General features: G+C 33.8%; 1 protein-coding gene across 3 annotated transcripts; it reads right to left on the bottom strand.

Annotated features, from left to right (window-relative positions):
• Nucleotides 1–237: 237 nt before the first annotated feature.
• Nucleotides 238–23,931, bottom strand: C30H18orf54 (chromosome 30 C18orf54 homolog). 3 transcript variants are annotated; one of them, XM_006182752.3, is made up of 9 exons: nucleotides 23,732–23,931; nucleotides 23,043–23,138; nucleotides 21,118–21,446; nucleotides 18,955–19,740; nucleotides 18,474–18,624; nucleotides 15,578–15,680; nucleotides 10,900–11,031; nucleotides 8,866–8,936; nucleotides 238–5,147 (listed from the first exon to the last, which is right to left on the bottom strand). In XM_006182752.3, the coding sequence occupies exons 3-9, from the start codon at nucleotides 21,398–21,400 to the stop codon at nucleotides 5,075–5,077; spliced, it is 1,599 nt and encodes a 532-aa protein (XP_006182814.1). In that variant the 5' UTR covers nucleotides 21,401–21,446; nucleotides 23,043–23,138; nucleotides 23,732–23,931; the 3' UTR covers nucleotides 238–5,074. The 3 variants fall into 3 exon arrangements, with proteins under 3 accessions (XP_006182814.1, XP_032326265.1, XP_032326264.1); XM_032470374.1 differs by having other exon boundaries at nucleotides 19,435–19,740; XM_032470373.1 differs by lacking the exons at nucleotides 21,118–21,446; nucleotides 23,043–23,138; nucleotides 23,732–23,931 and adding an exon at nucleotides 20,153–20,715.
• Nucleotides 23,932–23,979: the final 48 nt, after the last annotated feature.

Below are 23,979 nucleotides of genomic sequence, written 5' to 3'. Positions count from 1 at the left end.
CAAAAATGTAGAAACTGGAAACAGCCTGAAAGATGGAATGTTACTTTTGTTGGTTTCAATATTAGGAAGACTGAAAGCATTAGGAAGACATGCCTTGCATGTGAAAGGCAAAAGCAGGAAACCATATTCAGTATCTTGTAGTAACCTATGGTGAAGAATATGAGAACGAATGTATGTGTGTTCCTATGTGACTGAAGAAGTATGCTGTACACCAGAAATTGACACAACATTGTAAACTGACAGTACTTCAGTAAAAATATACTGAACATTAAAAAAAAATTTTAATATATACAGAAGATATGGAAAAACAAACCATGGCATAACTGAAGCAATATGCTACAAAACAAAGCATTCCAATTGCAGGAAAAGCTCAATTTCCAGAACTATTCAGATAAAAGTTATGTGGCCACCATGACGAAAAACAATTGAAGGAATGCACTCTACTCCTATTTCTGATATTCTGATTTTCATTCATATGACTCCAGAATATTTATAATAGTCTCAGATTTCTAGTTCAGAACTGTTTTCTTTTACAAAATTATCAAATTAATTAATTTTGAAAATATTGGTCCAAAGTTTCTTATTAGATTTTCTAAATGACTTGACATTTTTGCTATTTCACCTTTATGCCAGGTTCTTGGCTTGGACAGGCTACGTGGTATACTGCAAAACAGGGAGGTCAGAGGTAGACAGGTGAAGCATTTATTATTTCCCTTATGTTTTCTCCCACAAAAACCTTTGTAGAACCTGATGAGTTTCTGTGCCAGCCATCAATTTAGTCTCTCAGCTCCAAATTCACCCTGAAGGGGTTCAGCTGCTGTTTTCTGGCAGCTCCACCATCAGTAAACAAGGTGGGTATGAAGATATCCAGTGGTTGTCTGCCGCAGTCGCAATCCCAGAATGTATGGTTCTCCTTGATGACCTCACAGACCTGGCCCAGGCTGGTGATCACCTCTGACCTTCCAATACAAACACCTTATGCTCTAGGTGTCCTGCCAGCACTGTCCAGCATGCAGACAGATCCCTCACTCCCTCTACAGGCCCACACACCCACTCACCAGCTGCAGCTTCCCTGAACCTTGGACCGTGGATTCCTGCTGGCCTAGTTACTAAAAACTAAATCTGGTCCAGGCAAGCCAGTAAACTTCTTTGCCATCCAGTGGGCTGCAGCCACACCTTCAACAAGTTCTGATCCCAAATCTTAGATCCCTCTTACAAGTTTGAACTTCTGTGGATACTCTCCCTTAGCTCTGGGGTACCAGAGAGTTCTCCTGTATCTTTTATCCCTTTTGTCATAGTTAAAACTTTTTTATATTATGCTTCCCTTGTTTAAAATCATGATGTGGTTTCTGTTTCTAGACTGGACCCCGCATGATATAGTTTCCCATGAAGCCAGGCTCAAAAAAGCAACACAATGAAAACCATCCAATGAAAGTTTCCCTAGACTTAGTCTTAGATCTGTAAAATAGCTCATGTATCTGGTGCAAAATATACAAAAACTCAAAAAATATTAAAGTTTTGGGGGCTCAAGAGGTTAGAAAGCTTACAGCCAAATCATCCAAAGTACACAAATGTTGCCCCACTTGATATACAGTATCATCAGAAAATAAATAACTCTCCCAAAATAGGTTTAATTTACCTCATTTTTAAAAAGACTTGCAGGATATCACAATAATAAAGGATGTTTCTCCCATCTTGAGCTTATGACCTTATACAGACTTTTGAATTATCAATTAACACTTTTAAGTTTACATGTTTCTAGTTATACATCATAATGTAAGAGACACTATCAAGGAGACAAAACAAAATCAATCATCTAATTTTTTTGAGACACTTTCTCCCCGAGAGAAACAATGTGCTACAAGAGGCATATCCAAAACATAAAACAAGAAATGTAACAGCTAAACAAATGGTGGGAGAAGGAAAAAGGAGAGCCAAACTTCCAGAGTCTGGAAGGTTAGAATGTTTGGAAAAGGAAGTATAAACTCTGTCAGAGATTTAAAGAAATAGCAGAGTAAGTTTTAGATAACCAGAATGAAAGAAAACAGAGTGTTTCACGTACAGGAAATAATATGCACAAAGGTGAGAATATACATAGAAAGTTTGGGAGAATATGAGTAAAGCAATTTAGCTACAGCAAACTTGCTGAAATAAATCAGTAAGATTACAGTGGTGGTGTGTACAAGTGTCTTGCAAAAACTAATCAGGCTGTCTTCGGGGGTATGGACTGAAAATGAAGGGAAGAACGTTTATGGTTGAAATAGGTATCAGGAGGCATATGGACTAGTCTCAGTTAAGGTAATAAAGTTACTACACTGTGAGAAAAGTTATTACACAGACAGATCTGGTCTAGGGTATGGACAAAGTAGAATAAACTGGGAGGGTAAAAAGCTAAGATGATGTTGTTGTTGTTGTTGTTGTTGTTGTTGTTGTTGTTGTTGTTGTTGTTGTTGTTGTTGTTGTACAAAAAAGGAAAATGACCTTAGCCGCAGATGAATTTTGTCCCCCTTCATGCTACTTGTTTTTTGGCAAGTTTACTTCTTGAGGGTACTACCAAAGAGGTTTTAAGACATAGTGAAAGGTGGGACAGGAAAAAAAGGATACAAATTCAAATCTATAAGTGATGCCATATATTCAAAAAACAGGAGGAAAAAAGAAATCTTGTCATGATTTATCTTCAGGCAACATTTTGGTAAACCACATACAATTTAACAAGACATTATCCCAAACATTAAATACAAAATACCCACCAAAAACCACACTTACAAATTTCAAAAACAAATAATATAACTAGAGAGACAAATAACTGAAGACAGAGTTTCTCAATTTGGTCAGAAATTTCTACAGAGCGGATATAAACTGTCCCAGAAAAAAAAAAGTAGAGTTACTGATAGTAAAGAACATTTTCACACATTCATCACTTTCATCCCTAGATCTCAAATAATTTCTGGAATTATGTTTGTCAAATTTTTTTCATACCCAATTAAAAATTTGAAATGTCTCATTAAATATTTCTATTTAACATTTTTCAATATACCTAAATGAAAAAAAAAAAGGTTGATGAAATTTTATATTCGCAATGCTATTTCTTAAATCTAATTGTTCTCATTATCTGCTCTATAAATTCCCAACTCAGCAAGTCTCAATACTGTTGCTTCCTTTTTTGTCTCTGGAAGTCTCAAAATAAAAAATACTGAAATATTTCAAATGTAGCTAAGTAAATCAATACCTTAAAGAATTAATTAAACATTTATCATTTCCATTTTTCTTAGCTGAATCTCCTATATATTTCTTTGAGGCTGGAGTTAATCATTCAGATAAAGTTCATTTCCCTTCTTGCTAAAAGACTTAAACTTCCATATTTAATACAAAGGAAAAATACTTAGGGGTCAGTATAATCAAGTTCCTTAAAAAATTTATATTAACAAAACTGTGTAACAAAGCTTTATAACAGGCTGACCTTATATAGTACTGGAGATATGTTCTTGCAAATGAGAGCCTTAACCAAGTCAGTGCTATTCAGTCATTACAGCATAATCCCTTTGGAGATGCTTTCTAAAGGTATACTAAATACATTACGTCTGATCAACATATAATATGTAATTATCTGATGCCTTTGTCTTCTCTGCCTTTAGAATTTGTCTAATACTGGATTTCACTGGAACAGGATTAAAATCTATCTGCATTTTAGACAACCACACTTTAATCGTCAAAGTAATGCCTTGTTGGACCGTATGCAAACTATTTGTCGTGAAGCAGAAGACCATAATCAGAAAATAGAATGTTGGTGGCAAAAACACCTCCACAGAATAAACAAAACAAACGTATTAGCAAGTGATTCTCAAACTGGGCAAAAAGAATCGTACAGTGACTCTGACTCACCAAGCTGGGAAAAGAAAACAGACAGGATTCATTCTACAGCCTTCGACAGGTAAGTTCTATAACCAGGGTCTTATATAATGCTTTAAATTAGGGAGGGAAAATTATGTACTTAGAAATCCTTTCTGACAGTAAAGCTACTTAGCAAAAATGCTGCCATTTGGTAGTATATACATATACCGATATTCTTTAACTGCATCAGGCTTCACCATGTCTCACGACTTACTCATTTTTGTTAGTAAAGATGCTTCCTGCTTATTAGAAGCTAACTTGTTAAAAACTGCAAAATTACAGAGCTCTGTTTGGTTCCAGCTTGTGACAAACCTCAAAGACTACAGATAGCTTTCAAGAAAGTTCAGCAATTACAAAATAGCTTTAAAATAGAGAGAGGTGCTTTCTGACTTTCCATACTCATTTTAAGTTATCAAATTTCATAAAGCAAACAGTTCCTATCTCATAGTTTTTACTAGTTTCAGCTAACCTCAAAACTTAAATCTGAAAATAATGTAATATCAAAATAATTAAATTCTCAAATATCCCTCATCAAAATATTTTGTAAACTCAAGTATCATCAAGATCACTTCTTAGAGTGATTCAAAGCAATTAAATGAGGTTTTCTTGAATTTCACAATATGAAACATTCCTTTTAGCACTGCATCAATTAACATGACTTGCAAATACAACATATTCTTAAATGTCTGCTTTATGAAACTTAAAAGGAACACATTTCCATATGATACATGGTAACAATTCTGATATCCCTGTAAGCTCCTTAAAAGTGGATGCTAACTTTATCAAAGTCTATTTAAGAGATTTTGGACAGAAACCAGGAAAAATTTCTTAATGATCCAGAACCAGACAATAAAGTGATAAGGATGCTGAAGGTTAAGTTCACATAAGCTTCAAGAACGGAAATCACCCCCTTGAGACATTAGGCATTTGATGATAGCCTGAAGACCAAAGTTAGATCAGGACACACAGTGTGGGTCCTGCCAGTTCACATTCTGGTATTTTGCCACAAAATGAAGATAGGCCACAAAATTTATGGACATTTTCAAGTTTGCTTTTTAAAAAAATGTTGGAACTAATCACAGAATAACATACGGCTTAAGATTATTTTGTCAGGTTAAGCATAGGAAAAAATACATTTTCGTTTTGTGGTGATTATTTATTGGTTAGACTTTTATTTTCCTCTTCACATTTTCGGTGACTGTCTCCCACTGGTATCATCAACCAGGTCTCTCAGGCGAGATAAATGGTGCAAAGCCCTTCATTAAAAGGTATAAAACACATTATAAACCAATATTAAGGACTGAACAGGCAATGCAGACAGCAAGAAATGGTGATAACATCGTTTATTAACTTCAAAATTAGTAAGAAAAATAAATTTATAGAATATTCATATGACATAACTGGCCAACTATTAGGCAACTCTAAGTCTAGCTGTTTATCCACCAAATAGTGAGGTCTCACTGGTAACCCAGACATCAATGCTTTCTAATATTCCCTTTCTTCAACTGTTTGCTGATAGACAAGTGAAAGTTAAGTAAAAGACCACACCATGGTTTAATGTTTTTATTCAAGCTATGAAAAAGGACTTTACACTAATATATGTTTTTATAAAATGAATTTCAACTTACCTGTATTTTAAATGTATTGTCTTATTTTAAACACAATAAAAAGCAGCATATATTAGTAATTAGAAATTCATTTTAATGTTTTCATAGTTAATTCAACATAACTGGTTTCCTTTATAATCCTACATAGTATATTTTATGCATTTAAAAAACGATATCAGGTAGAAAGGAGAGAAGGGGAGGGGAAGGGGGTGGTATGATGGGAAGGAATTTTAAAAAGCTAAGCAGAAATGCAAAATCTTCAGTCCCCCCCCACCTCAACTACACAATCAGTTGGCAGTTTCTTTCATTTAACCTCTTCCTGTCCTACTGAGAATAAAACAATCAATCTGCTTAGAGAAAATGTTATCAAAAGTGATTGCTATTTCAAAGATAAGTATAGGGAGCAGGGAAGGATAAAACTGTAGAAGGAAATTATTCTTGATTTTCTTCTCTAAAAAAGTGAAAAAGCAACTATTGGGGAAAACATCAACTTAAGGGTTACGTTAAAACACTGAGTAGTCATTCACCTTAAAAACTAGAATTTAAAAATTCATTTTTTATTGTGACAATGTATCTATTGATAACCTTAAAAACTGATCAACCCACAGAAACTCAGTAACACTGATTATGTGATGGCAATTTAGCTATATTTCAATTTCCTCATTGGTATCTTTCATTTGTTTTCTATTAGTACTACTATACTGGCTATTCTCTTAAACACTATGTTTACCGGCCTATATTCAGCCTAGTATCCAGCAAGAACTGAATGAATGAAAGACTTTTCAGAACAACTTGCCTATCACTTCTTAGATTGAAGCAAAGTATGAGTGCACTAGAACAAAGAGAAATCTTTGCTTTAGGGTCATGTTTTACAAGTCCAAGAGCTAATTCTGTCTATTCCTCATATAGAATGAAGACTAGAAAATTGAGCAGGATGAGATATGAGAAATAAGACAACTTTTCAGCTATCATTAAGTTTGGTCTTCAGCATGACATTTAGCATTGAGAATTACAAAAGCTTACACATTCATCTCCAAATTGTATGTAAGACAACATATCCCAAAGCCAAAAACAAATTATTTTTGGATGGCTACAGACTCTGCAATGAAAAATTTAATATGTAAATGCATAAGACAAAGCTGAGTAGTACAGGGATACAAAACAATTACAGCTGTGATTCCTACTAAAAGCAAAATCCCTCTAGAAAAACATTTCAAGCTGCTATCATTCATTTATACTTCAGATCCAGAGTCTTTCTCAGTTATTTCTAATGGGAGAACATAAGAAAAATGAGTGTCCAAGAGAGTAAATAGAGCCCATACTAAGATCTCGGAGTTTCCTAAGGCTAATGAAAGATATTTTAAAACTGGTTAGCAACCCAAACTGTTAAAAACAAAAGTAATTATTTAAAGAACGAGGAGAAACATAATAGGACTTACCCTAGGAAAAGTCATTAAAGCACCCAAGGTACAAGCTGTAACTTCTGAAGGAGTCTACTTAATATTTGAAAATATGAAAAGATGACCATAACCCTAACCAGAACATTTTGCAGTCTAGAAAGAATTCTGAGACTGAATTAATTTTAAATTGTCCTTAAAGCAGTCAATCTAAAGACTGAGTGGGAAAAAAATGTATTAACATGCTTTTGCTAAGTCTAAACTTACTTCATAACAGTACAAGTGCTTTACGGATAATATTTTTGAAATGTAAAGTAAAAGCCAAATTAAGAATGCTTCAGCTAATCCAACAGAATCAACAGCTAAAAGCCATCTAACAAAACATGAATCTTACTCTCTAAATATGGCATTCTTTATGTAAGCAAGATTACTGATTGTCCAAGCTAGAAAAAAGTTACTATTAAAAAGTTATAGAAAATGATATAAACACCTACAGTCAGTATCAATTTTTCTGGTCATTTAATGACTTACGGCCCAGGCTTCATTTTCACCAAGAAAAACATCCTCCAGAAAACACGTTTAAGTCTGTGACACAAGTTCAGTATCAGTGCTTTTAAAAACCACAGAAAGCTTGAGGTCATCTACTTTAAATTTTAAAACAGAGCGAGGTTTCTATCCTAGATAATCAATTGAGGCATTGCACCTAGTCTCAAAGGCTAATGCACCACTATCATTAACGAGAGGTGTGCTAGGTACACAGGCTACAGAATCACACTGCCTGGTTTGAATCCCAGTGCTATGTTTTACTAGCTATGTAACCTTGGGCAAGCTACCTTACTACTTGATTTTTATTACCTGATCCGTAATATGAAGATAATACCAGTACTTTCCTCACAGGGTTGGGAAGAGCATATGAATTACATACAAAAGCACTCAGAACATAAGCTACTTGGTAAATGTCCAATAAATGTTAGTTATTAGTATCATTATTCACAGAATCCTACTAGATATGAAATGCTATACCCAAGCACTACGGCAAGCTACAAAGAAATAACTATTACTTCTACCAGAACACTACAAATTAAGTAGAGGGGAGAAAAATCATACCTATATATATACTTTTTAAACTATGAAAACAAAGGAGACATATATAAATATGTATCATGACAATTAGAGTTTACATGTCTAGTGTTTCACTTTTCCCCCACTTCTTTAGATAAGAGAATCCTAAGCAAATTCTGAAAGGACAAAAGGTTGACAGTATTTTAGTCCCACTTACAGCCAAGTAAAATGGTGTTACAAAGCAAAAAATTTTAATCTTAGCATTTCTCAAGCTCAGTAGTCCATCTTTTGTGGGAACTTCATATTTATACAACCAAACTCATAAAATAAATACTCTTCTCTTCTGCCAATATCATGACTATAAGAAAGATCTGTATTCTTCCCAACTTTTTTATTCAAGATAATGTAACTAAAAAAAAAAGTAGATTAACACCTTAAGGCATTTAGACCTATCTTTATACTCAGGACATTATATCCATTTTAGATTTCTGTGGAGAGATGTCAAATAATAATACATTTATGATTATTATATTTCTTCTAAAGGGAATATATGAAGACACATTTCACAAACAAGTTGTTCTTCCAGGATATCCACACCAATACAGCAGTATCTCAAATTGTTAGTATTACTCAGAAATGAAAAGAGAATTTCTCTAGGCCATTCACATCTATTGTGTTTTAGGTGTCCAAGGTTATCTTATTAAGTCCTAAGAACATTTTACGTAGAAAATAACACAAGTTTTAGGAAAAACCTCAGGATTAAACAATATGCTCCAAGAAGCTTAAATATGCCTAGAATATCTATTCTTATAACTACTTAATTCATCCTGTAACTTTCTGATTTCAAAGAGACAGCTAAAATGGATTTGTATCCATAACACATCCAGAAATTAAGAGAGAACACTTACTTTTGAAGTGACTTAGTAATCGGAACCATACTTTCCTTCAATTGTAATTTAGAGAAATCATCTTCTGATACCTATTATTAAAACACCAAATATAACAACATAGTAAAAATATTACATAATTATAAGCTTAAATACTATTTAATACGTGATTAATAAGAACCTTAAAAAATATTGTCTGCATTTCCAAGGGAATAATTATAGCAAATAACTTTCAGTAAAGCATTAAATAATATACCTTTTTTTATTTTCTAAAAATACTACAGCTACAACTTAGAGTCACCTTTCAGCTGTCCTAAAGTATGCTTCTAAATGTTTGCTCAATAAAAATCAAATCTCGGCTTGAAATCATGACTTTACTGAATAAGGTTATATCTCAAGAATGTTTAAAAGAAGATGGAGAAGGAGGATGGATTATACTCAACATGAATGTTATGATCATTACACTGTATAGAGAAAAATTAAGAAATACAACTTAAGTGAGTAGGCTGTGACAGTCCCAAGAGCTGATCGACTCATTTGTAGTGAAAACTGAATTTCATAAGGATCTACTGAATAACAAAACAAACAATAACAATAAAAACATTCATTAAGTGTTTGCCAGGTATCAGGTTTCTACCAGGTGTCATGCACTATAATAAGTACTTCTACAATTTGTCTCAATTTGTCTTCTCAACAATCTCATGTCAGAGAAGAAGAAACTGAAACTAAAGAGATTAAGTAATCTATACAAATACTGCACTTGCTAGTAAGTGGCAGAATTAGAATTCACTATCAGACTTGGGAAAACATACATTATGTTTATAAACACTATACTACTGTGAGGAAAATTCAACCCCTAGGGAATAGCAGCCCAAAGCAGAAACAGATTCCCAAATTCCTAGGAAATATACAAAAACACAATGGTTTTAAAATAAAACTTTATATAACTGTATTAAGAAGAGTCAATAAACACATGATGACAAAATTAAATTTTAGATGACAAAGGTAATGTGGAGAAGTTTATTGCTGAAAGGTTTTCCAGGCCACCCCAATATGAATACAAGAAGCTAGACTATACTGAGTAATTTCATAAAACATTAAAAAGTAACTCTTACAATCCTTTCATAATATAGCTGGAATGTCATCATATACAAATAAGATGTTAATCCAGCAGTCCCACTTCTGGGTACATATCCAGAGGGAACTTTTAATTTGAAAAGATACACGTATCCCAATGTTCACAGCAGCACTATATACAATAGCCAAGACTTGGAAGCAACCTAAATGTCCATCGACAGATGACTGTAAAAAGAAGTTGAGGTATATTTATACAATGGAACACTACTCAGACATAAAAAAGAAAAATAATGCCATTTGCAGCAACATGGATGGACCTAGAGATCGTCATTCTAAGTGAAGTAAGCCAGAAATTGAAAGAAAAATACCGTATCAGTCATATGTGGAATCTAAGAAAAAAGAAAAAGAAAAAAACAAACAGACTCACAGTCATAGTAAACAATCTTATCGTTACTGGGAAAAGAGGGTGGGAAGGGATAAATTTGGGAGTCTCAGATTTACAAATGTTAGCCACTATGTGTAAAAATAGATTTAAAAAAAGTTTCTTCCATATAGCACAGGGAACTATGTCCAATATCTTGTAATAACTTTAATGAAAAAAAATATGAAATGAATATATGTATGTATATGCATGAGTGGGACATTGTGCTGTACACCAGAAACTGACACATTGCAACTGACTGTACTTCAATAAAAATAAATAAAAAATAAATAAATAAAGATGTTGTATTTATAACCATAAACTTAACAGAACAATCCATTCAAGGGTACACAACTGAAGAAATCTAATACTACTAAATTTGAATTACTTTCCCAAAAAGAGAGTAACAGTATAACTCTACAACATGTGTTATATTACCATGCTTATTAACATAAAACTAAAGGTTACACTAAAAAAGATCAAGAAAGAAATCTTATCTTTCACAGATCTCAATTTACATTCGCAGATTTCAATTCATAAATTAAGTTCATGCTTACTTGTTTAACTTCTCCTTTTGATTCTGTGATTTTATTCTGATTAAAACTTTCTTGCACTGCTTGAAGATTAAATAACATTTGTTTCAGAGCTTCAACAGGACCATGATGTTTCCCCCCAGAAAGGGTACAGCTCTAAAGTTAAAATAAATGAGTGATGAACCATCCAAATTCAGAAGTGGAAAAGTTATATCTTGTATTATTTTCCCACAGTAGAAAATCAATGCAAAAATCCAAACAATACATGTCGATAAAGTGCTTTAAAAAATCAAAATTTTAACTCATCAACCTCCCCTTACCCAGTTCCTAGATGGAGTCACTTAAAGACAGTCATTAACAATTTGGCATATCCTTTCTAGTCCTTGCTCTTTTAAAATTAATAGTACATGGTGCGGAGAGTACAGCTTAGTGGCAGAGTATGTGCTTAGCATGCACTAAGTCCTGGGTTCAATCCTCAGTACCGCCATTAAATAAATAAACCTAATCACCCACCCACTAAAAATTTTTTAAAGTGAGCACAATTTTTAAACATTAACAGTACATGTTTACATTTGCAATTAATTCATTTAGTATATTTCAAAGCATAGATTTTTAGAACTGAAAGGTCCTCAAAGAGTAGGTAAGCCAACATGCTCCTTCCAAGTGTGTAATGAAATCAGTTATCAGCTGGGCAAGGACTAGAATTTCAAATACAGTATTTTCTGCACACTTTTAAATGTTTTCACACAAAGAATACCAGTTTTTCACCTCTTTATGGACATTCCTTGCTATCTAAAAAACATTCATACCTCGATTATCACTGATCTTACCTGCATCCAAAGAAGGCAACAGCACTTAACCATAAAAGGTGGTCAGTTAAGAGAATCTGTACAGGGTATTTTTAAACTTCTTTTTAAAAATCTTATCTTTATTTTTACATATTTCAAATGAATTGCTGTGTCCTGATAACTATCCACAAGGTGGCAAATAGGCCTCTTAAGATGTCTATAATTTAACATATTCAGCATAGACAGTATAATATATACAAAGTTAAGCACAATGGCTAAAAAGATTTTAAAGACACTCAAGAGTAGGGTATAAGAAAGAAAAAATAAGGTGTGTGAATGTAAAATGGTGCAGCCACTGTGGAAAACAGTATGGCAACTCCTCAAATAACCAGAATTACCATATGATCCTACAACTCCCCTCCTGGTTATATACCCAAAAGCAGCAAAAGCAGAGATTTAAGCAGGTATCTGTACACCTATGTTCATAGCAGCATTATTCATAATAGCAAAAAGGTAGAAGAAACCTAAGTGTCCATCAACAGATAACTGGATAAACAAAACATGATACATACAATATTGTGTTATTCAATCTAGGAAAGGAAGGAAATTTTGAAAGATGGATACAACAAACCCTGTGGTATGACTGGAATCAGAAATATCAGTATGAACTCATGATTTTATACCTACATATAAAATATACATATATAGACATAGAAATATGTATGTGTGCATGTGTGGGTTAGTAAACATTTATGCTTCCTAAATCTGCCTGCTGAGAAAGTCTAGAATAAATATTATAAACTATAGTTTATTTATATATTATAAGATATATTATAAAAATTATAAAATAAACAAAAAATGTAAGTAAATAAGTAATAAGTAAATAAACAAAACTCAGTAGCCATAAGCACACCGAGTGTCTAGATCTTAGTTTCTAAACACTATTTTCCAATAAAAAGAAGCATGGTTCCTCAGAAAGGTGCTCAGAAAAGGACAGGGACATGTCAAAAGGACACAGGAGTCAACCTGAAGGAACTCTTTATGACCTAAACTGGAATAATTTAAACAACAAAATGAGTAACAATATTTGATTATAAACCTAGAATAAAAATATCCACGAGTCTCTTTTGACATAAATATAATTTATATTTATAAAAAATAAATGAGGTAGAAGGAACTATTCATTACACAAGAATTTAAATTAATGCAGAAGACAAAATCCACCAACAGATACAAAAATTAGTGGATGAAAGTTTTGAGACTGCTTACATAGTCTCAAAATATTTCCCATAAAATATTTATTAATTATAAGTGGAAATCATAATTTTACTAAAGAGAAAGCCAGCAGGCACCAAACATTCAAGACTAACATCACAAGTATTAATGTTATTATAATTTTATATTTTATACAGCATTGTGTTAATATATTGCTAATGGGCTGAATGTTTGTGCTCTCCTAAAATTCAAATGTTGAAGCCTAATCCCAATGTGATGGTATTTGGAGGAGAGCCTTTGTGAGATAATTCGGTCATGAAGGTGGAGTTCTCATGAATGAGATTAGCGCCCTTATAAGGAGAGACACCAAAGGCTTGCTTCCTCTTTGCTCTCTGCCACATGAGGATACGAGAAGATGGCCATTTGCAAACTAGAAACAAGATCTCACCATCTGGACTTCTTAGACTCCACAACTGTGAGAAATAAATGTATGCTGTTTAAGCCATTTGATGGCGTATGGCATATTTATTATAACAGCCCCACCTAAGACACAAATCAATATTATTAATAATAACAATATATCATGAACCTTCTGATACGATGCACTGAGGAAGGCACAGCATGATTTCTGTTGCATTCTTGCCAAAAGTTCATAACCTCTTTCTAATCATCATGAGAAAACTTCAGATAAACCCAATTAAGGATCATAAAAAAAAAAAAAAAAAACCAACTGACCAGTAACTCCTCAAAACTGTCAAGGTCAATGCAGGACAAGGAAAGACTGAGGAACTGCCACAGACTAAAGGAGATTAAGGAGACCTGACAACTAAATGCAGCGTTGGATTCCGCATTGGATCCTGGAACAGGACATTGGTAGAAAAACTAGTGAAATCAGAATGAGGTCTGTAGTTTAGGAAACAGTATTGTGTCTATGTGATCATTATACTATGATATATGAGATGTCAGCATTAGGGAAGCTGGGGGAAAGGTGACAGGAACTATCTGTATTATTTTTGCAATTTTCTGTACATCTAAAATTATTTAAAAGTAAAATACACCGTGGTGGTGAGAGTTTCTGTATGGACAGGAGAAAAGGGATCAGTTAGTGTTAAACAGTCATCCACCTCAAACTTTATAAAAACTTCTGCAAATCTGTTCCTCTACCAGTGCTCCTTGCCTACATAAACAGCACCACTCAGTCCTTTTGTTGCTTGGCTCAAACATCTTGGAATTATCCTTCAAATCCATTCTATCTCCATCCTACCAGGTCTATCTTCAAAATACATCCCAACACTAACTACTTCTGACCACCTCCAATGCACTCACCCTAACCCAAGCCTTCATATTTATAATCCCTATCCTCAAAGATTGCAAAAGCCTCCTAACTGGGTCCGCTGCTCCTTCTCCAGCTCTTTTCAAGCCTATGTTCCAAACAGCTGCCATTTTGTATTTCAAATGTAAATCTGATCATTTCATTCCTCCAAAGTCTTCCAGTGACTTCTCATCTCACTTAAATAAAATGAAAAATCTTCATTGCATTGCTTACATAGCTACATGACCTGATCCTCGTTACCTCTCTGTCTTATCTCTTAATTACTCTTCCTTGCTCACTCTGACTGAGCTACAATGACTGGACTTTGATATTCCTTAAACATGTCAAACACATTTCTGCCCGGGGTTTCTGCACTTACTATTCCTTCTACATGTAGTTATTTCCTGATTGTACACGGATTATTCATTCATTTTAGGTTTTGGCTCAAGTATCAGCTCACTAGAGAGGCCATTCTTAACTACTCTAGCTAAACTGTACACTCATTTCTCTATCCCAATTAATTTTTCTTCATTACATTCATAGGACTCCCTTATATAGTACACATTATATTTTTGCTTAGCTTATCTTTCTAACTTGGAAAAAAAAATCCAAATGGCAAGGATTCTTCTCTCTTATTCAGTATTAGGAATATAGTTCCTAGAAAAGTAAGTACTTGGTACAAAAATATTTGATAGTTAAGCTTCACTTACACAGCATTGCTGTAGTATTTTATATAGAGCTCTAAGGTTGGACATATTTTAACAGCCTCTACTTTCTCCAATAAATTTCACTTAAGGAAAAGATATATTTTATTAAAACTTTCATGGAATTTTTGTTTTGGGTGTTCAATCTCTCAAATATTCCAGATGTTAAGATCCCAAAAGTATATTTCAATATTTAACAGTCATGGCTTATATTTCTAAATCATATTATATATCCTTCCTTATGTGCATATATACACATTTACACTTTATTTTAGGGCTACTTGCAAGATGCACATATGCTGATTTTGTAAAACTGGATAATAATTCTATTTTAAATTATAAACATGTATAATTGCATCTTCAGGAACACAACTCAAAATAAGCAACCTCTCTATGGGAAAATATAATTTACCCCATAAGGATCTGTCATGTGTCTTCCAGAAAAAAAAAAATTGTAATGACAATTTAGGCTCCCTGTAGAGTTCAATTCCAAGTCCCTCTACTTTAGAATACTAAAATAAAATTATCAATAATTCTAGGAGTGATGGTTTTATGGATTTGTGTTGGGGAAGAAGGGATCTGGGTCATTTTTTTTGTTTTACAGTACCTAAATAACTTAGAAATGTCTATATATTAGTAATAAATCTTCTTTTAATTAATTAAAATGATTTAACTTCACCCACCTGATTATCATTGTTTAAAAAGTCTTCAAGGAACTCTTTAGGATATTTTGCCCTTGAAGTTTGTTGAGGATTATCATCAGCGTTAACAGGAACAGGAGATTTGCTAAATAGGATTTAAGGATACAGGACAGCAACTAAGTTCCCAATTTATAAAAATTAGACAGTATATAACTGATGGTTATCACTTAAATAAAAGTGGTCAACATGAAATAAACATTACAGACACAATTCATATTGATACTGCTTGGTAATTTCTTCATCTTCTCCCTAAACTGCTAACAGAATCCAACCTCCCCTATCTCCTTGCTTCTCCTTTAAAGCTTTAAGAAAAAAGATAAAGACACTGAAGACATTAGTCTTGAACTAAACAAAAAAGCCTTCAAAAATAAACATCCTCCAAAAGCTCACTTGTTTGAAATAAGCAGTACATTTTACCAATTAAACATTGTTAGTTACTTAATGATAACACCCAAAACCCCCACACGTATATAAGCATTTCTACTGATGCTAATTACATGCTCTTCTACATCAAGGCAACAGACTTCTCTTCCAGAACTGGCGCTCACATAGAGGACAGATTAAAGTGAGAGAAGAATCAAATGAAATTTGAAATAAAAATTCTTGAGTTCAGATCCCAATCCCACTTGCCATATGACTTCACATAGCTCATCTTAACTTTAGTTTCTACATTTGTAGTCCCACTTATCTCACAGAAGTATTGCATAAATTAACTCTATGTGCCTGGTCTATGTTTAATAGAAGCTCAATAAATAACAGTTTCTTGATGTTCAAGGGGAAGGCAAGGACATCCCCAGGAAAAGTAAAAATTTTCCAAAACCAAATTCTATCAGTCACTGAGAATAAATTCATTCTCTCTTATTTACACAACAATGTAAGATGTGTTTCTAACTCAAGTACTCAGATATCTAAGAACCCTCTTACATTTAAATGGCATAATGCTAATTTTTTTCTCAATACTTAGCAGCACTTCATTATTGACTCATTTGATTTGTAATTTACTATGAACCTTTTCTGATTCTCAAGTAGTCTTTTCTCCCATTCTTTACCAAAGGAACTTGTACATCATCCAAAAGGCATTTATATGATTAAAGAAGATGGATGCTGGATACAGAGGTATTTATTATACTATTCTTCTACTTTTGTATTTGTTTGAAATATTCCATTACAAAAGGTTAAAAGGGACAGGTATAGCCCAGTGCTAGTAGAGCGTGCGCTTTGCATGCCCGAGGTCCTGGGTTCAACCTCCATTAAAATGAATGAATAAAGAAATCTAATTATCTCCCCTCATAGAAAAATACAAAACAAAAAAAAAAAGAAGTTAAACCAAAAAAAACCCAATTACTCAGTTGTGGTTATTTTATCTTTTAGCACACAATCTTAAGTACTTCCTAGTTAATTTTGTTTTTGATGACAGAATGATAATAATTTGTCAATATCACACTGAAGTCAGGCCTATTTCTTTTTCTCATACCATCATTAAATTTATATAAAACATACTCATCATAACATGAATTCAATCTTCCAAAAATCACCTACTGTATATAAGATACTAGGTCAAACCATTGATAATAATAATTATACAGGTCAGAAATTACAGTATCCAGTTATAAGATACATTAAGTGTATTAAAAAATTTTACTCTTAATTTAAGCATCTCTGATATTATTTTGGTTCAATTTAAAAGCAAAGTATTGTAGCTATGGGACTTTACAAATACAGATATCAACTGGTAAGAAAATAAGAAATTAGTAAGTATGAAGGATAAGAGAAGTTTAAGAATTAAGTGAGCTAATTATTAATTTGAGTTTTTCTTTTTTTTTTTTAAGATCTTATTGAACCAACAATTGAGAAATGAAGCCAAAACAAACAAAAAATATTCTGGATGATCATCAACACCATTACAAGTTACAAGAGAGCATCATAAGTCAGAAACTGTCCTAAGTACCTTATATGTATTTTCTAATCAATTGAATCCTCACAACCCCTAAGTACAAGAACTTATACAAAGTAGAATTAATTTGTACAAAGTATCAGCAAGGAAGTGACAGAGCAAAGATTCCAAATTAGAATTAAAGTCAATGTCTACATTCAAAAAAATTAAGATGTTTAACTGAGAAGTAATTAAAAAACAGATCCCGGAATTAATAGGCTCTGTCTATAACAGAATGAAAGTTTAGACAACGGAAGATAATAAATTATCAGAACCTAAGGCAGGATGTAGGGTTACCAAAGATGCATTTCTGATGAATACAGAGGTAATAATATCACTAAGGAAAAAAGCTTTCCTACCTAAACTCCCGATTCTTACTCTACATGCACACACATGACTAGGTAAATGCTTTTTAAATTATTCGGAGAAACTATGTCATAGAAAAGACAGGCACACAAACAAAAACAATCTTAGGAACTACAAATATTTACTATACAAGAAAAGGTACCATCATTTATGGAAAATAATGACTTACGGAAAATAAAAACGTAAATAAAAAAATGAATACATCTAATGTGTAGAGAATATAGAGGGAGTAAAAAAAGAAAGTCACAAGAATTCCATAGCCTTCTCAATCTGCAAAATAGTTGCTTTTGGTTCTAATTCTTCATAGTAAATATATATCAATATTTTATAGTGCAACAAAAGAACCATGTAACAAAGACAGAAGTTATATAAAGAACCTAAAGTTAAACATTACATCATCTTGCGGTAACAAGTGAAAAATGCAATTGAAAGCAAGCAACACTGAAAGCTATGTTCTATAGAATTACCATGTTATTATCATTGTTAATTATCATTAAGTCATTTAAAAGATAAATCAGATGTTCACATGACATTCTTCATTTGGAAAACTAAACAGTTTTTCCACTGTAACTTACTTACAAAGTAACAGGAATATTTTCCCATGATCTTTCTGCTTCAAGTTTATCTAATGAACAAGGACTGTCATCCTTTTTCATAGACTTCGGTAATTCTTCAGTACAATCCTCTAGATTTCTCTTGGCCTTCAGGATAAGCAATTCAATTCTGTCACCTAATTTAAAAGATAACATTGATTCTTTAAGAAAAGAAAGAAATGCAAAGCACGGCAAAATCTCACAAAGGCAACAAGAATTCAGATAATTTGCAATATACAAATATCTAACACAGAAAGCTTTGTTTACATGTGACATCTGTTGTGACACAAAGAAAAAAAAACATTTTCTAGTCACAAAATGCTACATAAGAGACTGTAAGAGTTCAAAACAGATACATCACTTGATCATTACATCGAGAATATAACATAAAAGCTCCTAGATGTCAGGTCAAATTTACAGCAGTTTCTTTTGGTTCTTAAAAACAAAACAGAAAACAAAACAATTACCACTGAATGGCTTTTTGGATCCTGGGAGAAGTGGATTCTCACACTGGTATTGGCTATGTTTTGAATCACATTTATATTCATTAACTAATCCTTTATCATCACTCAAGGAATTTGAAATGTTTGAGGGTTCAAAAGAATATTCAAAACCATCTAATTTATTCATTAGCCGAGAAGTTCTTTGTGCCTGGTAACTATGTCTAGGGGAACACTGATCTTCTTTAAGTATTTTATAAATCCTTTGACCATTTGTATCAGGTAGCAAGTCTTGATTGTAGAGCCAGACTGGGTATTTGAAATCAGGTATACTAGTTATCCCTGAAACATCAAGGTCAGATTTCTGGCTTGTGAGCCACCTTGGGTAATTCTTTTCAAGATTGTGTTCTGAACTGTCCCTAAAAGATGATTTCTTGGAAAAAGATAAAGATGGTACAGAAATGCATTTATGAGCCTTATTCACAAGTTTTGGGTTTTTTAGCCTACCACATTGCTTTCCATTTATATTTGTGTATACAACTGGAGTAACTATGTTATCCTTGCCCATGAGAGCAGAGGATTCTTGAAAATTTTGATTCTTTTCAGTGACAGATGAACTCAGTCTTCCAATGCGTTTCTTGTTTTTCTTGCTACTTCGGTGACGTGATCCAACATAAGTGAAAGAAAATGATCCATCTGCTGGGAGTTTTAATAGTTCATCAGTTGTTAGGCTAATGGAGTCCATGTCATTAATAGTCTGTTCTCTATAGGGTAAGGACAAGGAGTTTTTTTTGTCATCAACATTTTCAAAAGCTGAAAAACAAAGCATAGTTCTGTTTATCTCCCTATATCACATACAAAAATACTTCATTAATTCAACAGTAAATGAATTAAGAATTTAAGAATGGTGTTTGCTGCTTTCCCTTTATCTTCACTAGAGCTTTGAATAAACGTATAAAAGGTATAGGTTGATGAAACAGGATGTGCCCTTCAAATCTCTTCAATTTAACTAATTCCTACACTTTTCTCTCAAAAAGTGAAATTTCTCCTAAATTTTCATATGTTCTTTAACATTTTTCATCTTTTCTTCAACTTTTTTCTAGATATACCCGATGCACTAATAACATTCACATTAATATTAGTCACTTAACACTGGCTGCAACATAAGAAAAAAACATGTCATTAAACTATAGTGGAAAAATAATTTGCTTTCTTGCCTACTAACCTTGCAATAACATTAGCACACAGAGAACAGCTGTTCAAATTCTCCTCTTGTGGAATATATTGCCCACATCCTTCTAAGAATAGTATGTAAACTCGTTCCACACTAGAGGCCATTCTGTAAGCACTCAGTAAAGTGTTAAATGGGTTATTAACAAATGCATTTTTGAAACTTGTCTTCATGGAAACCTTATCACGGAAAAACTGTTAACATCTTATGAATATCACTGTCCCACAGAAAACAGATCAGGAAGACTGATACAGCCCTAATCCATCAATTGGAATTGATCAAATATACATTCTGAAAGACTGAGATTTGTTTAAAGTCCTTAAGCTAATTAATGAAAGTTAGAACCACCTAGTCAATGGTCTTTCCGTTACACTATAATAGAATTGCTTAATGGTTTAGGATACGCCACCTGCTAGTATTAGTTACATTCATCAGCTTCCTATCCTCCAAGGTCAAAAGAGGCTCTTAAATAAAATTTAAAAAATAAGGACACAAATGAACTACTTAACTCAGATGACTGATTTCTTGAATATGTATAAGCACAATCTGACTGTCCTTTATGACTGGATTATCGCATTCTGTTGATTCTTATTTTGTGGTTGGCTATATTCCTTTGATAACTTTGTAAGCTTAAAAAGCTAAAGCTCTAATCTGTTCTTAGAAACAATGATCAATACACATATATAAACTAAAAAAAATGTGCAATATATTGTATATGTGTATTTACATGCAATATAATGTATATTTGCAAACTGTAAAAATTCTACCTAATAAAACTAGAAAAGAGGATCTTAGCTGAAAAATTCTTTAGAACTAGAAAATTATACAATCAATTAAGAAATATATCCAGATTTCAATATTATAAAAGTCATTTTTACCACAAAAGAACAAGGCTGCCACACAACTCTCAATATGCTTTAAATCAGTAGGCAAAAAGAATATAAAGAATAAAAGCATACCATGGTTTGGTTTATAAATATAGTTGGAGAATTCTGGCATATTGGCAGAATATTTATCAATGTTAATCTTTCCAGTGCTTGCACCAGGATACATTTGGCTTAGGTCAAAATCATCAATATAGGCCTGTAGAGCCTGAGATGCAGAACTGTACAGTTTATCCTTATACTGAAAAGAGCCATCAGAGTTAGATGAATTACTACCACTCAGGCTGCAGCTTGCTAACAGAGAAGATACTGAAGATTCCCGAGAACAAACTCTGTGTTTTGTACTTGATCTTGCCATGGCTTCCTCAAAATGGGTTATTTCTATTCATTTCTCTTAAAAACAACTGTAATACAAGAGCAAAAGGTTCCAATTAAAAGGAGTAATTGCCTTGTCATACACAGAGAAATTATTAAACATGTAAACTTTTATAACCTTCTTTAGAGAATAAAATTCATTATAAATTATTTTTAGGTAAAGCACATAATAGATTTTCTATTTTAATTATTCTGAATTCCTTCATCTTTGATTTAGAAAACATTTATTGAGCATCTACTAGGTACCAGGAATTGTGTATACAAAAATTATCTTAGACTATGCATAGGAAGTACCAAAGGAAGAGTACTCACTTTTTTTTAAGTCCTAAAAACCACTGGTGTACAGTCTTATGCTGATGTGGTCTATGACATCACAATACCTAATATTCCCCTATACAAAATATTTTTCAATTCATAAGCCTACTAGCATGCACTGTACATAGCAGGTAATGGATAAATTTTTTAAAGCATCAAATGATGTGATGGAAACATAAAGGAAAAATGGAGAATATACACTCAACGTTTTAAATGCCGATATGTAACTTTGGCCAACTTCTTCCCCTAAAAGATTTGAGAAAACAAATTTACAATATTTACCTATAGAGAAATAAACTACAAGTCTTAAGATAAAATAAGCTACTAAAATAACACTGCTAATAATCATTTTCTGACATACATTTTTTGTACTCTCCTCACTATTTTCAATTCTTACGTAAAACAGATTCAGCCCATCTAAAAATTTGGAAATTGCCTTAATGTATTCATCTGTTTTTCCATTAAAATTGAGAGAATTCCTGTCTACTTTAATATAGCAACAATAGGATCTGTATTTGAAAACCTAAGAAATAATAGAATAAACAGGCACTACTTCAGTAAATAATACGACGTTCTTTTAAAATTAAATCAATGATTTCTGAAGTAAAAATGAAAGATTAGTGTCTAGGACTTAATACATGTTGTGAGGTAAAATTAGTATGTTTAATTTGGGCTATGATGTTTAAGTTATAACTGTCAAATTTGACTTTAAAAATATTGAGAACGTTTTCCGTTTAAGAAGAAAAGACAGTAAAGTAAATGTCAGAGCTGACAGCAGTCAGTGGAAGCAGCAGCAGACCATAGGATAATGGTTATTTAGCCTGACTTCCCTGACTGCTGTGACACTACTGGTATACCTCTGAAGCAGGGCTGGACTAAGTCAGCTTTGCCCACTCCTCACTCCTCTCGCTAATGACTTTAAATTTTCTCAAGTAAATATTGTTTGGATAATAAAATTGACCAAAAGTTTCCTCCCTTATTCAAACACAGTATGGGTTACCGATTTTATTTTTTTATTTCACAAAATCTTAAAAACAAAAACAACACCCTAAAAGGGAAAGCTGCTGGATTACAGTTCTCAGTAAATGGGCAATAACATTTAGTTTAATTCACAGGAGACAAAAAGAAAATCCACAATTGAATTTTTATTGTTTAAAGTTCCCTAAAATACACAAAAGTAGAAAGAATAGTTGAATAAACTATGCACTCATCATCCGGCTTCAATTACCAATACACCCAAACATCTGAGCCACCTACTTCTCCCCACTTCCGCCACAGAATTATTTGGAAGCAAATTCCACGTATCTTACCATTTCTTCCGTAAACACTTCCGTTTGTATCTCCAAAAGAAAATCCATTATTCCGACGAAAAGAATGTTAAACGAGTGGCCTGATATTTCTATTACCTTTGATGCAAAAACAGAATGCTCAGCGTTAAATACACCACGGGAATAGCTCACAGGAAATTAAGAACAACTCTTAGAAATAACAGCTCTGTGACTTATGTTATGAAACTTAACATGTGTTTGCTCCGCAGTAAAAAGACAAGAATTAATGGCCCTAGAAAGCGAAGATCGCTGGCGCCCCTGCAGCAGAGCATCTTCGGGTTCAAAGCCTCGGCCCGGAACTAGGAAACACCTGCCACGGGGATTCCAGCACCCGGGGGAGGTCACAGCCTCAGGCTTCTCACACACCACGTGTGAAGGCAGCAGGAGTGGGTGCAGCCGTGGGTGAGCAGAGTTTTTCCGAGGCGACGGCTCCTAAAGCCCAAGACCCTCCCTCCCCGCCCGCTTCTATCGCCGAAAGTGCCCTGAGGTCCACATCGGGTCCCATTCGTTCCGTACCGCGACCCTCCCCCTAAAGTTGTCCCCTTTCCACGGGGACCCAGAGGGAGATGCCTTCTTCCTCCCTCCCTCCATACTTCCCTTAGCACTCCCCTCGGGCTGTCAGAGGATGGGGCGTCCCTCGAAAATACACCCCCTCTTGGGGCCGAACTCACCGATGAAGGCCCGAAAAGAGAGAAAAATGCACGTCCACAGCTCTCCACCGAAAGCCTTGGCCTGTCACCAGACGGGAGACGCGACAAAGCATCCTCGACCCGGACGCCGCTCCGCCTCAGGTCCCACTCGCTCGCAGCTTCCTCCGCCGTCACAGCTGAGGGCTACGCCCGCGCTCGCTTTCAAACTGACCCAACATGGCGCTGGCTTGCGGTGCGCATGCGTGGCGCGAGGGGGCTGCTGGGCGAGG

The sequence above is a fragment of the Camelus ferus genome, chromosome 30, assembly GCF_009834535.1.
Source record: "Camelus ferus isolate YT-003-E chromosome 30, BCGSAC_Cfer_1.0, whole genome shotgun sequence".
In the NCBI taxonomy this organism is placed as follows: domain Eukaryota; kingdom Metazoa; phylum Chordata; class Mammalia; order Artiodactyla; family Camelidae; genus Camelus; species Camelus ferus.
The sequence above is the reverse complement of the archived record's forward strand: the minus strand, read 5'-3'. Positions and strand labels throughout refer to the sequence as shown.

Coding starts and splice junctions, on each gene's coding strand:
- C30H18orf54 (XM_006182752.3), bottom strand. CDS start 21,400: ATGGCAAGATCAAGTACAAAACACAGAGTTTGTTCTCGGGAATCTTCA. Junction 19,741..21,117: donor TATTTATAAACCAAACCATG/GTATGCTTTTAT, acceptor TTTGTTTTTCAG/CTTTTGAAAATGTTGATGAC. Junction 11,032..15,577: donor TTTTAAACAATGATAATCAG/GTGGGTGAAGTT, acceptor TTTTAACTTTAG/AGCTGTACCCTTTCTGGGGG.